Source organism: Penaeus monodon, chromosome 1 (assembly GCF_015228065.2).
Source record: "Penaeus monodon isolate SGIC_2016 chromosome 1, NSTDA_Pmon_1, whole genome shotgun sequence".
Lineage (NCBI taxonomy): Eukaryota > Metazoa > Arthropoda > Malacostraca > Decapoda > Penaeidae > Penaeus > Penaeus monodon.
In genome coordinates this window covers 9,399,863-9,414,862 of record NC_051386.1, presented here as the reverse complement: position 1 = coordinate 9,414,862, position 15,000 = coordinate 9,399,863, and the positions used below count along the sequence as shown (strand labels likewise).

The window sequence follows — 15,000 nt, the reverse complement described above, 5'->3', positions numbered from 1 at the left end:
TAAAACTGATTCCCTTTATATTTAACAGTGTTCTTGGTTTCATTTAATTCGATTCCGGGTAATTTATGCATTTTATATATTGATATGATCCTGACTTAAACAGTGATACCATTGTTTTCTGATCCTTTTGCACATTATTGTAAAATTTCATGATACACATCTTTTTATGCTTATTAGCCAAATTAATGTGTATATCATTATTTTACATATGTCACTATGAAGCCATTACATTTCTTGTGGGAATAAAGATGATATTCTGAGAAAGAATTATGATGAAATTATATATTGGAAAAATTTTATGTACTGTATATTGGAATAGTTATTGGTACATTGCTGATATTAATAGCATTTTTTGAGTGATTATAGATTTATATTTTACTTCTACTGTTCTGGATGTTATTATTATTATTATTATATTTACCATTATTATTGATATTATTATTATTATTATATTTACCATTATTATTGATATTATTATTATTATTATTATTATTATCATTATTATTATCATCATTATTATCATTATGAATATTATCATTATTATTATTTTTTATTATTATTATATATTTTTTATTATTATTATTATTATCATCATCATCATTATTATTTAATTGATATAATTATTGTTATTATTATAATAACCTTTATCATTATTATAATTGTTATTTCCCCCAATCCCATGCCAGTTGTTGTTGGGGGGAGTATAGCAGATGAAAACTGAGGCACAATGTGGGGGAACACCCCCTACCTTGGGCCTCAGCCCTCAGGTCAACTAATTTGGCAAATTCTTGTCCCTCTTTCTTTTTCCTTTGCTTCTCCAAACCCTTCTGTCCACTTCCTAAGTTGTAAGAACTGTGTTGAAAGGATGAAAGGTTGACCTAGTGCCAGTCATGAATGGCCTCATGGAGCCTTGGACACAGTATTCCCTTGGTTAATTATCTAGCCCTTGTCTCTCATGGGGCCCAGCTGGATTTTGTAGGTGTACTGAGGCCTGCCCCTTTATCAACGAACCTCCCTGAATTTAAGCTCTCTGGTTTCCTGACCCCAAAGTCTCCTTTTATGTCCCCCATGAGCTCTGTTACTAGACCCCACCTCTTCGACATTTACTGTCAACTTGACTCCTCTAGATTCATCCACCCAGGTCATAACCTGGCCTTCAGAAGACATTTCTCTCTCCCAACACCCCCACTCTATCTTTTCCTCCACATAATTTTCATTTTCTGCCTTATCCTCCCCTATTACTACTCTTCATCCTTATTGTCCTCCTGCCCACAGTACTACTCCACATCAATCTTCCTTCCGCTCTCGCCTCTCAACTATTCCCATCTCTACAAGCCTTTTGAGTACTTTTAGCCCAGCCAAGTGCAGTTGATTTTTTGTGATTCCCTACAGCCCCTTACTCTGACAATACCCTTTTATTCCAATAATGTCTCTAGACACAAGTGTAAAATTTTCTTCCTTTGATATTCACACCTAATGTTTTTCATGCCATGATCTTTCTCTTTCCCCCCTTCCCTCCATTTAGACTTGTATTGGCTCTCCTTTCTCTTCCTCTGTCCCACTCCCCAACCCTCCATACCAGTGCTCTGACAGAGCTGACTGGCATACTTTTACCTCTCTCTCTCTCTACTCTTGCTCCTCCTCCATCATCCTGCTCTTCCACTTCAGATATACTTTTATCTTTCACTTTCACAATCCTGAGTGTCACCTTTACAGCCATTCTCCGAACCTCCTAACCTTACACTTCCAAATATGTTCCAAGGGGGAACTTCAAGTGCACTAAAGTGTTTCAATTGAAACATGCAGCTTGGAATAGTTATTGCTACAAGCAAAACACCCCAAGTCAATTACCAACCCTAATCTCATTTAAATGGGCACCAGCTCATCTTTATTATACAATCCATAATTCACAAACAGCCAGCAAAATTATGTTTCCTCCATTACATCCTCTGTACCTGTTTTGGCAGTCTGGCATTTGATCCATAAACTGCCTGACAAACTTCCCCATCATCCTGCCCCCATACTCCAAATCTGAAATACCCTCATCTCTGATCCTCTCCACATAGCTATTGAACTTGCTGCCAGTTTTAGCCAGATCAGTATTGGCTTTCACCTTTCTCCTCACTTCTCTTCCATAAGTTAACCAAAAACACATTCCTTCTCCCAGTTCTCTACCAATTTTATAAAACCCCTTTCTTCTGAACTCCATTATGGCTTACATTCATGCCACAACTATATGCCATCCCCTTTGGTTTACTTTGCATGTCTTCCATCCTTTCCTTAATTCTTCACTGTCTTTACCAACTCACTCAACTCAATGTCTCATACAGTCTATATACTCAATCAAACCCCTTGTCATTAAGCTCCAGGACCAGTTGTTCTACTGCTGGATACCCAGCCATGTTGGGATCCATGGCATTGAGCAAGCAGATGCCTTGTGTACATTCCACTGACCCCATTTTTCATATATTCCAGCCACTGACTATTACCCCCACTTTATATCTATCTATCTATCTATCTATCTATCTATCTATCTATCTATCTATTTATATATATATATATATATATATATATATATTATATATTTTTTTTTTTTTTTTTTTTTTTTTTTATTCTTTCATTACTACTACTACTACTAATTTTAATATTATTATTATTATTATTATTATTATTATTATTATTATTATCATTATTGTTGTTGTTGTTGTTGTTATTATTATTATTATTGTCATTAGTATTGTTGTAGTTGTTATTATTATTATTATTTATTTATTACTACTTTTTTATTATTATGATGGTCTTTATGATGATATAAACCAAATTGTCTCTGTTACTGTATTGCCCCCATTAGTTTTTTTTTTGTGAATTTTGTTGCATATAATGGCTCTACATGTGCTTGAAAACAAAGGAGTCAATTAGTAGGCTCTTGTGACTGACCTGACCTGTGGGAAAAAGTGTTTTTCATACTAATACTATTAATATCAATACTGTTATTAATTTTATTATTATTATAATTATTATAATGTTATTAAGATAATAATAGCAAAAAAGACAATAAAATAATAAAGAAGAGACTTTTTAAAAGTCAATTATTATTATTATTATTATTATTATTATTATTATTATTATTATTATTATTATTATTACTATTACTATTACTATTATTACTATTACTACTATTATTATGAAATTATAATTAATGATTATTCTGGTTATTACTGTTATTGTTTTCTGCTAATGTTTTTGTTGTTCTTATTTTTATTATTAGTATTATTACTTCTGTTACTAATCAAACTGGTAATATTATGTTATTAATGGATAATTATTAGACCATGCAAATGATAAATGATATCTTTGCTATACACAGAATAAGAATTTACATTTTACTTCTTTTTCAGAGGCAATAATTTAGCTCTGTTTAACTGATATTATCAAATAGCAATTTCATTGTTTCAGTTGTTAATTTTGTATAAAGTTGTTTTGAAGCATTATTATTATAATTTTAGTATTATTGTTATGAGTTTTATTATTATTATTATTATTATTATTATTATTATTGTTATTATTATTATTATTATTATCATTTGATTTATTATTATAATAATTATTAGTATTAGTATTAGTATTGTTGTTGTTGTTGTTGTTTCTATTATTTTTATTTTTATTAACCTGTTGGCAGCAGGTTTATGTGCTGTAGTTTTCCATTCTATTTTTTGGGGTTAATTTTGTTGCACATTGATGGCTTCTCAAGTACTCAGCCACCAAAGAGTCAATATCCCCTAGTTACCATGGCTGATTTGCCAATATTGTTGTTATTGAAATCATGATGATAATGAAATAACAACAATTAATGAAGGTAAAGGATAATCAGGTGAAATAATTTACATCCCCAATACCCACCTTTTGTATGAAATAACCAGAAGAAAATATGGGAAAGGAGCACATTAGTGTGACTGCATCCCTAATAATATGTTGTCACTTTTTTACCGTCTTTCTTTTACTTAAATATTGTTTTTGCTTTCCTGCAGAAAAAAAGGAAATAGATAGAGATAGGTAAAAGTTTCTGACAGTAATGCATATCCCCTCCCTGCACTTACTTTTTAAAAGGTATATAAATTGATTTTAAAATAATTTTCTTTCTGCAACGACTGTATATATATACACATTTTATTTTTGCCTTAAATTATTCAATCAGATTTAAAGTGGGAAAGGCTCATTTACAAGTTTTCATTATTATTTATTTGTTTTCTCTTGCATTCCAGTATTTTACTCAAATCTCAAAATCCTAGTAGTTTGTTACATATAGATATGACAATTGTTTTTTGTGTGACCAAAAGGTTTTATTTAACTCCCTCAAAATCCTATTGTAAATCTGATGAAAATGGTGATGAAAACAAATACATTTAAACCCCATTTTACCGAGGAAAAGATAGTGTTCCCTGTAGTAGTATTTTTCTGAAAGGTCTCTGCAAATAGATGGCATTGCATGTGCTTAGCCACTTGGTAGACCTTGAGACCTCGCTAGATTTCACCTTTCCTTGCATTACTAACAGCAATTTAAGATAAAAGAAAATGTTTCCCAAAATCAAGGAAAAGGGTAAACAGATAGATAGTATAGATAGATAGATAGTACTAGTAATTGGCTCAGTGGTGACTTGGGACTTGTGGAGCCATCTGTGTGTAGAGGTAATAAACTAAAAACTAAAATAAGTATACAAATGAGAAAAATATGTAAATTAAATGAAATACTAAGAAATTAACTTTGAGAACATTTTCTTTTGTTTATTCAGGAAGAGGAAAGAGGAAAGATGGAAATATCTTTTTACACAAATATTCAATCAAAGGTAATAAAGTAATTTTTGAAGAAAGATTTATTGTTTTACATATGGTACAACCAGACTTTAACCCTTTCCCAACGGGTAGTATTCATAGTGGCCTGGGCCCTGCTGCCGGGGGCTTATATCGTCACTCTAGCATGCGCGACCGCTCATGCCCAATACCAGCATCCCTTGCCGTTTCTGTGTAATACTAAGAGCCTATGTTGTATTTTCAGTCATTATTATTTTCTAAAGTCTCTATTTGCCATATTTCGTGATAAATTCAAGACTGAAGGATATTTTTGTTGTTGATGATTAGTTTTTTTTGCTAAAAGGAAAAAAAATATAAAAACTACTTAATCACAATTTCAGTGGCAGAAAAATAACATTTTGCCATAATTGTAACAAAAAAAAAATCATGGCATGGCCATACATACACCATGGCATATACGTACATACCACCCGTCAGGAAAGGGTTAAGTTTGCGAATAACATGAGGCAGAGTGTACTTAAGGATCTGTATAGAATCTCATTTTTCCTCCCCTCCCTCCAGCTTGTTTGGACCCCTAATCAATGGACACTCTTTGTATTATTACAGTATATAAGAAAAGGGGGAAAAGGCATAATTTTTGCGTCAAAATTTTCTTCACCCATGGTTTGCGTTTTTGTTGTAATTCTCTTTTTTTTCTCTCTCTCTCTCTCCAGCTATTAGCAAGTTTTATTATTATTGTTTTTGTTGTTATTATTTTATGATTATTATTATTTTATGATTAGTATTGTTGTAATTATCAGTATTTTAGTATTATTAATAGTGGTAATGATTAGTTCTAGGAGCAGTTATACTATTTTTATTTAATATTATAGTTTTTTTTATTATTAGTAGTATCATATTTACAGTTATCTATGAATTATTGTTATTTTTGCTATAATTATTATTATTGTTGTTGTTGTTGTTACTACCATCATTGTTATTAATGTTTATTATCTATTATTGATATCAATGTCTTTATAATTTTCTTGAGTTCCATCATTGTCTTTCTCTTCTCTGTTCTGTTATTTCCAGTTTATCAATTTATCACTGAATACTTTCCAATCGTCATGTAGTTTTAAAAAAATCAGATTTCCACTACTACTACTATACTACTACTATTATTACTATTACTACTACAAATATTATTGCCGATATTGCTACTACTATTATTCTTGTAACTGTGGGGGGGGGGGGTACTATCATTTTTACTAATTTTTATTATTGTTGTTATTGTTATTTTTATTATTAGTGATTTTTTTTTTTTTTTTTTTCAATTATTATCATTGTTATTGTAATTATAAATATAATTTTTGTTTTTATAATCATTATTTTTATTACAATTATTGTTGTTACAGTTAGTGTAGTTATTGCTATTACTACTATTACTATTAGTATTGCTACTACTATTACTAGTACTATTATCACTACAAATGATGATAATTCATATTATTATGATGATTACTACTAGTAGTACTAGTACTTCTACTACTACTACTACTACCTCTGTTACTATTTCTACTACTACTGCTACCACTATTAGTGCTACCACTATGACTATTACTCTAGCTGTACTACTAGTAATATTAATAATAATCGTATTGGTTATTGTATTTATTATTGTTACTATTATTGTCATATTATTATTATCAATACTATTACTTTATACTTTTACTCTTTACTATTTACTCCTTATTTATTACTTATTACATACTACATACCACTTAGTCTATTACATATTGCCTACAAATTATTGACCACTTTCTACCTACTTCTGACTGCTACAACAAGTTATCATGATTATCATTGTTGTTATTATTATTATTATTATTATTATTATTATTATTATTATTATTATTATTATTATCATATTTATCATGGTTATTATTACACTTGCATATACGTACCCAAAGATATGCACACACGCAGATGCACATGTACAAACAGACACATACAAATACACACACAAATGCACACATACAAATACATATACAGGCACACACAGGCAGGCACAATTATGATCTTTTTGTCTTTAGTGTTTTTTAGTTGTTGTTTTTTTCATGCTTGTAAATTTTAAAAAGTAATGGAAAAATTGAAATATGAAAAACTTTCAGAGTATCAAGCTAGGCTGTGATGGTTCGGTGTCCAGTGTCCACGCTGAGGCCAGTATAGGCTCCTCAATCTTACGCTCAAGCCCCGCTCAGGGAGGCCAAGCGGCATCCCCAACAGGTGGAAGTCACACAGTTGGCACCTCTCCATCACCTTCCATTGGTAGCTCGATGCTGGTAGGTCCTGGAGGAGTCTCCACTTGTTCCGTGGGCACTGGTGGGTCGCCCTGCCCGCTTCCTGTTAAGTCTCTGCAGCCCAAGAACAGGAACCCCTCGCAGGATCCCAACACGGTGAGTTGGTTTTGTCCTGTGTGCCTTCATCTTGCGGATGAGAAAGATGTTCCATTTTGAAATTATCTTTAGTGTTCTTGGCTACTTTTTTACCATTTGTGGTTGGTTGTTCTTTTTGTTTTTCACTCTGGAAGGTAGATAAAGTATTCATGGTTTTTCTAGTATATATGTTATTCAATAAAGCCAAGATATAACTAAATGGATACACTCTTCATTTCTTTTCAAAATGTATTACCAAATAGCATTGACAGTTGCAATTTACAACTTGTTCTTATATACCAGTAATAGTTTTAATTTTCTTTATTTTCTGCTTTTTTTTCCCCTTTCTTTCTTTCTTTCAAGCTTTATTTTCTTCAGAATTTCATAAATGATATCATTAGAAATATTAATTCTGGTTGTGCTAACAGTGTTGAGAATATTAACATATGAGAAAGTATTTTATCTAGATGATCTTAAATTATAAACCCTGTGGAACTGAGATATGATAAGAACACAGTGGCTGTTTGAGGTTTTCCACACAAGATGAATGTTGAAGGTTCAAGGTTAAGTTTTCCCCCCGTATCTATGTTTTAGGGGAAGCTGATTATTATTATTATTTTTTTTATTATTATTATTATTATTTTTTTTTTTTTCCTTTTCTTTTCTTTTCTTTTTCAATAAAATAAAAGAGAAGGGATTAGGGTTGGAAGACTGTAGCTTGAGAACTAGTGTTGTTAGTCCTATTTTCTATTGTAAATTTTATTTCTAACTGTTAGAAACTGATATTCCTTCTGCCTGTCTGTCCCTCCCAGTTACCTGTAGGCATAATTTTTTGTCTTTGATATTTCATGAGCTTGTTTCACATGCCAGAAAATGTACACACTTGATTTTAAGGACAAAAGTAATGATCCATTATTGCTGATTGTTGGTAGGTACTGAAACGGCAAAATTACATCATGAAAGAAAGAGCAGTGATACACTTTTGTACTTTTTATTAAGTAAAACATCCAGTTATGAGAGTGTAATATACCTGTATATCTGATTTTTTCTTTTTTTTTCTTTGTTCACTCTTTATTTATTTATTTTTACTGCCTTTTCCTTACACACCCACTCGACAGATGTACCACTTTCAAACTTCCTGATCAATTCAAGCTTTTGTGCTGCAGTTAAATTCACCCTTTTCCACTTTAGTGCTCTGTCTACAGACGACTTGGTTACAGAAAATGATGAATACTAAACCACTAACACACAAAAAAACATTATCATATGTTTAAGTAATACTGCATAATAAGTATGAAGGCAGAAGAAAATTATAAATGTAATTTTAAAGAATTTTTAAAGAAGATCTAGGTGAGGCAATATTTATCATATAAAACAGTAAAATGTGTATTTATATTTTGAAATAATGGAAAGACAATATGAAACCATTAGGTGACTTTATAAAACATTTTTATGTAATAGGGGTGGCCTGAGAAAATTTGCCATACTGTTAGTTGACACTACATATATATGATAAACAATTAAATTTTAGAAGACTTTTTTGCAATAAATCTGTGATTTTGTTAAATAGGACTGTATGATTAAAAGGTGGCAGGCCACATTTGTAGTGAGTAGGCTGTTAAGAGGCTAGAATTGTTAAAAGAATACAAGATAATCTACATGCTTTGCTAGAAATATTGACTTTGGTTTTATTATATGGGAAACCTACAGTACTGAACAAAGACACACTTCCCTCATTTAGCAACCTCTAAATGGTCTGGAATTCTGTTTGATACTAGAAGGGTTTTTGGACATTTAAAAATTTTACTTTTAGCTCCTTTCTTATAGAAGATATGCTTGTACTGCTTTACAGTTCTTCACATCCCACTTGATCCCTATGTTCTCTTTTATATCCTCTTTTCAATAACAATCCTTTCTTTGCAGGCAAGTGAAGGTGAGGGAGGAGGTGAGGAGAGCTGCCCTAGAGTGAAGAAGGTCATGATCTGGACGGAGCTGCAAGCATCAGCACGGCAGGTCACACAGATTGCTACCTCTGCCTGTGGTGCCACGGCAATCATCAACGTTTTGGTTAGTATGATTGGAATAATTTTTAGGTTTTGGCTTGTTCTGACTTGGTGGTTTTATTACACACACGCGCACACACACTTACATTAAAACTAAGTCAAAATGTATAATAGCATGGGTTTTCAACCTTGTATGCAGTCTTTTCAGTAACAATTGGTATGTAGGGGCAAAAGTAATAGGATTTGGATATGTATAATTATGCTATGCTTAGTTGTTTTGTTATAATATGGAGCAATATTATGTAGAAGATATTAGCTTAGCCTTAAGTACTGCAATCAAACCAAGTACCTAAAGCAGAACAGAAAACTTTAACTAAAAACTGAAGGGAATTATGAATAAGCAATCACAGTACACACAAATTATGCTTAAGTTATTACAAAGCAAACACTAATTCAGTAGGCCAGGCATATACAATCGATTATTTTTCTGTATAATGTATTGCCTGTATGTATACTTTCAGAATAATATCAGTGTAATTTGGTACATTGCCATATTCACATCCACTATAGAGAATCAATTGTTAGAGACAATTAGTTCAGACATAACATATAATGAATGATCAGATTAGCATTTTTACACTAGTGCTACAAAATTTGCTGAGAGCACTGCCATGTGTAATATAACATAGTCTACCACTGAGCACAGGAGTTCATTACATTAAGCGGATCGTCCCGCTCCATACACACTGGCACGTTGCCATGCATACAACCATACCCCACAGACCAAGCAGTATGTTATGATGCTTGTACATGTGATTGGTTCAGATTGCTGGACACAATGAGACAACTATGGGATGGCATACCCCTTGATGTGCACCCTTGGTGTACCCCAATCCCAGATTGAAAACCCCTGCCCTTGAGTATAAAAGTACTGTACATCATGAAGTCATCTACTATAAATATTGTCGAAATATATTTAAATCAAACTATGAAATGGCTGGTCAAACTGCTTGCCAATATGTATGGAAGCCATGAATGTATCTGTTGACCTTCTTTTTATGGAAGGTATTGGGGCATTCACCTAGACAGAGACCAGGATATATAGATAAACTTTTGCTGGTGTTATTGTAGTGAGGGAAAATATGTGGCCCTCAGATGGAGAATGTTGCTGATGCTGGCAGGAAGGTGACAGTGGCAGACACTCATACTTACCTGCTATGCTGCTGTGTCAGTCTCAGTTATAAGTTTGAGCTAGAAGTCAAGCTGCATCATCATACTGTAGAGCTCCCAATGCACTATGTATGTGTTGATAAGTCATATGATCACCAACATTGACACCCATCATGCAATGTTGTGATCAGTTAAAATAATGGCTTTTACCCATTTACTGGTATAGACAGTCAACAACAGGGCCACAGTGTTGTGGTCCTTCCGCTGCAAGACCAGTAGCCCTGTCTTGGTGCTGCGGTAGTCCGCATTGCCCATCCTCCTTACAATGAGGTCCTTGGACATGAACTTCCTGTTCAGTCAGACTTTGCCTGATAGTTGCCCTCAAACAACTAGTATCCTCACACACACATGCACACACTTACATTAAAACTAAGTCAAAATCTATAAATACAAATGTGTGTTGCGTGGGTTTTCAACCTTTCCTGCCATATACCTAATGAGCATTCTTAGTATTATCCATATATGCAATCTTTTCAGTAATAATTGGGATGTAGGAGCAAAAGTAATAGGATTTGAGTATGTATAATTACATTATGCTAAGTTGTTTTTGGTATAATATGGTGTAATATTATTATGTAGAAGCATATTAGCTTAGCCTTAAGTAATGTGATCAAACCAAGTACCTAATGCAGAACAGAAAATTATAACTAAAAAACTGAAGAGGGAATTATGAATAAGCAATTACAGTACACAAAAATTGTGCTATAAGTTATTACAAAGCAAACATTAAATCAGTGGGCCAGGCAAATACACTAGATTTTTTTCTGTATAATGCACTGCCTGTATGTATACTTTCAGAATGATATCAGTGTAATTTAGTACATGGTTTACCTTATTCACATCCACTACAGAGAATTAATAGGTTCCTGGGCATGAACTTCCTGTTCAGCCAGGCTTTGCCTAATAGTTGCCTCACAGACAACTAGTATCTTTTCTCAAGGAAGTTGTTCTATCAATAACGGTATGCTCATGTTTGAGCAGCCGTGGACCTCTCCACCATCCTTCGCCACGAAACTCGATCTTACGCTTTTCTTTCCACTTATACCATCGACAGCCCGCAAATATCTTTGATATTGTCGCTCAGTCTTGTCTTCGGTTTGCCTCTTCCTCTGTTTCCTATCACCATCCCTGTCAGCAAGTTTTTCTCAATACTTTTACTTCTCATTACATGGCCAATAAACTTTAATTTCCTAGGAAGTTGTTAGACTCCATCAAATGCAACACCACTTGTGTGGATGAGGGCATGTTACTACAGTCTTGCCTGGTGTACACCTTGGAGCAAGAGGTGTACTGAGCCACCAGGCTGATACTGGCAACCTCCAACCCAACTGGGAATGGAGCTCGTACCTCCACATGGGCAAAGTAAGAGCTCAGTTATCAGGTGGTCAAACCAATACTTCAGCTTTACCTCATCAATGAGATCACAGCACGTAATTGGTTTGACCAGTTATTGCAGTAGCAGGAATGTAGCTGTATTCCTATCAGAATGTGAAGTCCAAGATATGCAAGGACCTCCTGCCTAGACGTGAGTGTCCACTTCCTCACGTAAGTTGAGGCGGCAGTTGGGGGAGGGGGGGGGGATGTAAGTAATATGTTCTGACTGATCATTAAAGAGAAATTTCTTGAGTATGGGAGAACACAAAAGCAAGAACTATGAAATTCACTAGTTGGTCTCTTCAACAATATAGTCAAGGCCATTGTAGCAGCACGACCCTGCAACCTGAAGTTCAGCGCAGTTTCCCAGGTTGGGTCACATCAGGCCCACAGCCATGTCTGCGCTCATTGGACAGCAGGCTCCCCTCGTTCCCTATGCGCACACACAGCGCTCGTGTACTTAAGCCGCCGAGCCCGAAACGAGATCAGCATTCCCCGATCCTCCAACAGCAGCAGCACCACAAGGACTGCCCAGTCCTTAGTTGACTGGGAAGCCTGCCGGCTCCCCCGTTGATCTCCGATCTCACCTTCAACACCCAGCCATACTGTGGGCACTCACACCCACATCAAACACTCCCCAAAGAGATAAGACACCAGCAACCCAAATAGTAGATACTGGTGACCAACAGAGTGATACGTTATGGTATTTCGCTCGCTCGCTTTGCTCACTCTCTGGAGGGGGAGTACCTGTAGCAGCACGACCCCACAACCTGAAGTTCAGCCAGTTTCCCAGGTTGGGTCACATCAGGTCCACAGCCATGTCCGCGCTCATTGGACAGCGGGCTCCCCTCGTTCCCTGCGCTCTTACACAGCGCTTGTGTACTTAAGCCGCAGAGCCCGAAACGAGATCAGCATTCCCCGATCCTCTAGCAGAGCAGACAACAGCAGCAGCACCACAAGGACTGCCCAGTCCTTAGCCGACTGGGGGGCCTGCCCCGTTGATCTCCGACTTCACCATCTTCTGCACCCAGCCATACCAGATGACCATCATTCATCCACTATACCATCACCCCAGGATGGCCAGGAAACAAAATACTCAGGGACATTGTCCTTCTGTTGCCAGACAAAAAGATTTGGTCCCTTAAGTATTCTTTTCACATGCCTGGGCAGCCTTGGACAGCAGCTCATTGCTGTGTCCTCTGAACAGCAGATGTCAAAGTCCGAGTCAGACCTCATCAGCGCTTTTCAACACCTACTCCTTATCACTCTTGTTAGAGGAGAGGTCAGATATAGTGTGGGGCCATGCACAAGGTGGAGATCGGTGCAGTGGACAGTGCCAAGGGACCTTGGAAGTTAAAAGTTGGAGTCATTGACTTTGGAGTAGGATCGTCTGGGAGAATGTGTTTGGCAAGGACTAGGCATCTTAACCCCTTGGATCCAGGTAACATGACCATTACACCATGAAAAAATTTGGGTCAAGAGGTGGGTGAAATGAACATGCTCTCATGGGAAGATCTGGCTGTAGGCCGGGTGATGCAAACCTGACGTCTTGAGCATTGTTGTTGAAGGTCAGCATAATGGAAGACTCGCCACAAGTGCACAAACCTATTGAAAGATTCATTTCACTCATTTTGTGATTTGGAGGAAGGAAGCTGTTTCTATGCTCAATTTCATATTCCTGGCGCCGTGAGCAGCGACTCATGTTTTACAGAAAATTTAATATTACATATAAAAAAAATTTAATGACACAAATAACATAGTGTCATATAGTATTATTTTTCTTGCACTGAGTTGTAGACTACCTAGAGAGATGAATGGAGTCTGTGCAAAAAAGAAAGAAAGAAAAAAACTATTACTATCTGGATAATGCAAATCAAATGGTAAATATGGACATTGGAAAATGACCAAAAAGGTAAAAAGGCTTGTGTGTAAAAAGAGTAAATAACTTTGCAAATAGAAGGCATAGAGTCTTGCCACCGCACACACGTGTTTGCATCCGCCCAGCCTACAAGCAGTTACCCGACAGAGCAGCCGCTCATGGAAGCCCAGATTTTTGGTATTTTGATTGCCATTATGGATCCAATGGGTTAATAGCCAATAATGAATGAGCTGTAGGCATCCTTATATATATGGGAAAATTAAGAATTTCATCTTGGCAGGGAGTATGGAACCAGCGATGTCCAGTGATTCACAGATCACTTAACATGACAAGTCATGTCTTAGGCCTCTTCCAATCTTGGTTGTGAGATATCTTAATGCTTTGCCAACAGTGATGGATTATATGACACAATCTTTCTTAGAAAGAAGACAAAGAAAAGTACCAAAGGAGCTTGCATGTGTGAAATCTAGGCCATAATCCTCTTTTTAGAGTCTCGCCTGTGTTGTGACTAACTAAATTCTTTAAGTGCATTGGTCTAATAGCCAACCATGCCAACAAGTAAATTGACATTGGGTGACGTAGGCAGACTAAGGTCTTCTGCGGTTTGCGGATGTTTCTCTTTTAATGCATTGATGACCTCTACCACAACCAGGAAATCACTCCATAGAGGCAAGGAGTTTTACCACGCCTTTTATATTGCTGTCAGCAAGTTTAGTGATAAACCTCCTTAGATTTTGTGTGTGTATGTTAAGACTGTATGTAAGAGAGGCCAGTTTTGTCTTCATACTGTAAAGGAATGGGAAGTATGTCAGTAGCTATGTAGTGTTTTACTTGGTGTTTAATTTTTGTGGCAAATGTAGGATATGAATGATCATTTATGCTCTCCTTTTTTTCAAAAGCAAAACCTAGGAGATGACCCATGCAAATTCCTTTGTATTTTGAGTAACATTATTATATTGTCAGCAATATATTAATGAGGGATCACTGTGAATATATGGAAACTGTTAGGCTATCTTGAGGGTAGTCCTATACTTTCCTCTTCCAACTAATAAATGAAATTTGAAGCAGGATTAAATGTAATGGAGGCAGCACAGGAAATATAATAGGAATAATACACATGGTAAATTGAGCACTTTTGAACATGGCAGTCTCCTCCTTCACTGTAAAGGGGTGGCCAATTTCATGCAGTATATGCATGGTCCTTTAATGAAAGCTCTATGTGCAAAAACAAAAGAGTGCTGAATATGACCACCAGACATTAACATCATCCTGGTGGAAAGGTTCAAGAGTA

The 15,000-nt window shown here is 35.4% G+C and overlaps 1 protein-coding gene across 5 annotated transcripts in view; it reads left to right on the top strand.

Moving 5' to 3' along the window:
* The window catches only part of LOC119588941, a 40,751-nt gene that overhangs the window by 10,833 nt on the left and 14,918 nt on the right, over positions 1–15,000 (top strand). For all 5 annotated transcript variants that reach the window (XM_037937778.1, XM_037937633.1, XM_037937855.1 and 2 more), the window contains 2 exons: positions 6,960–7,244; positions 9,147–9,290. In XM_037937778.1, the coding sequence (XP_037793706.1) occupies positions 6,960–7,244; positions 9,147–9,290 (429 nt within the window). The remainder of the gene's footprint in view (positions 1–6,959; positions 7,245–9,146; positions 9,291–15,000) is intronic.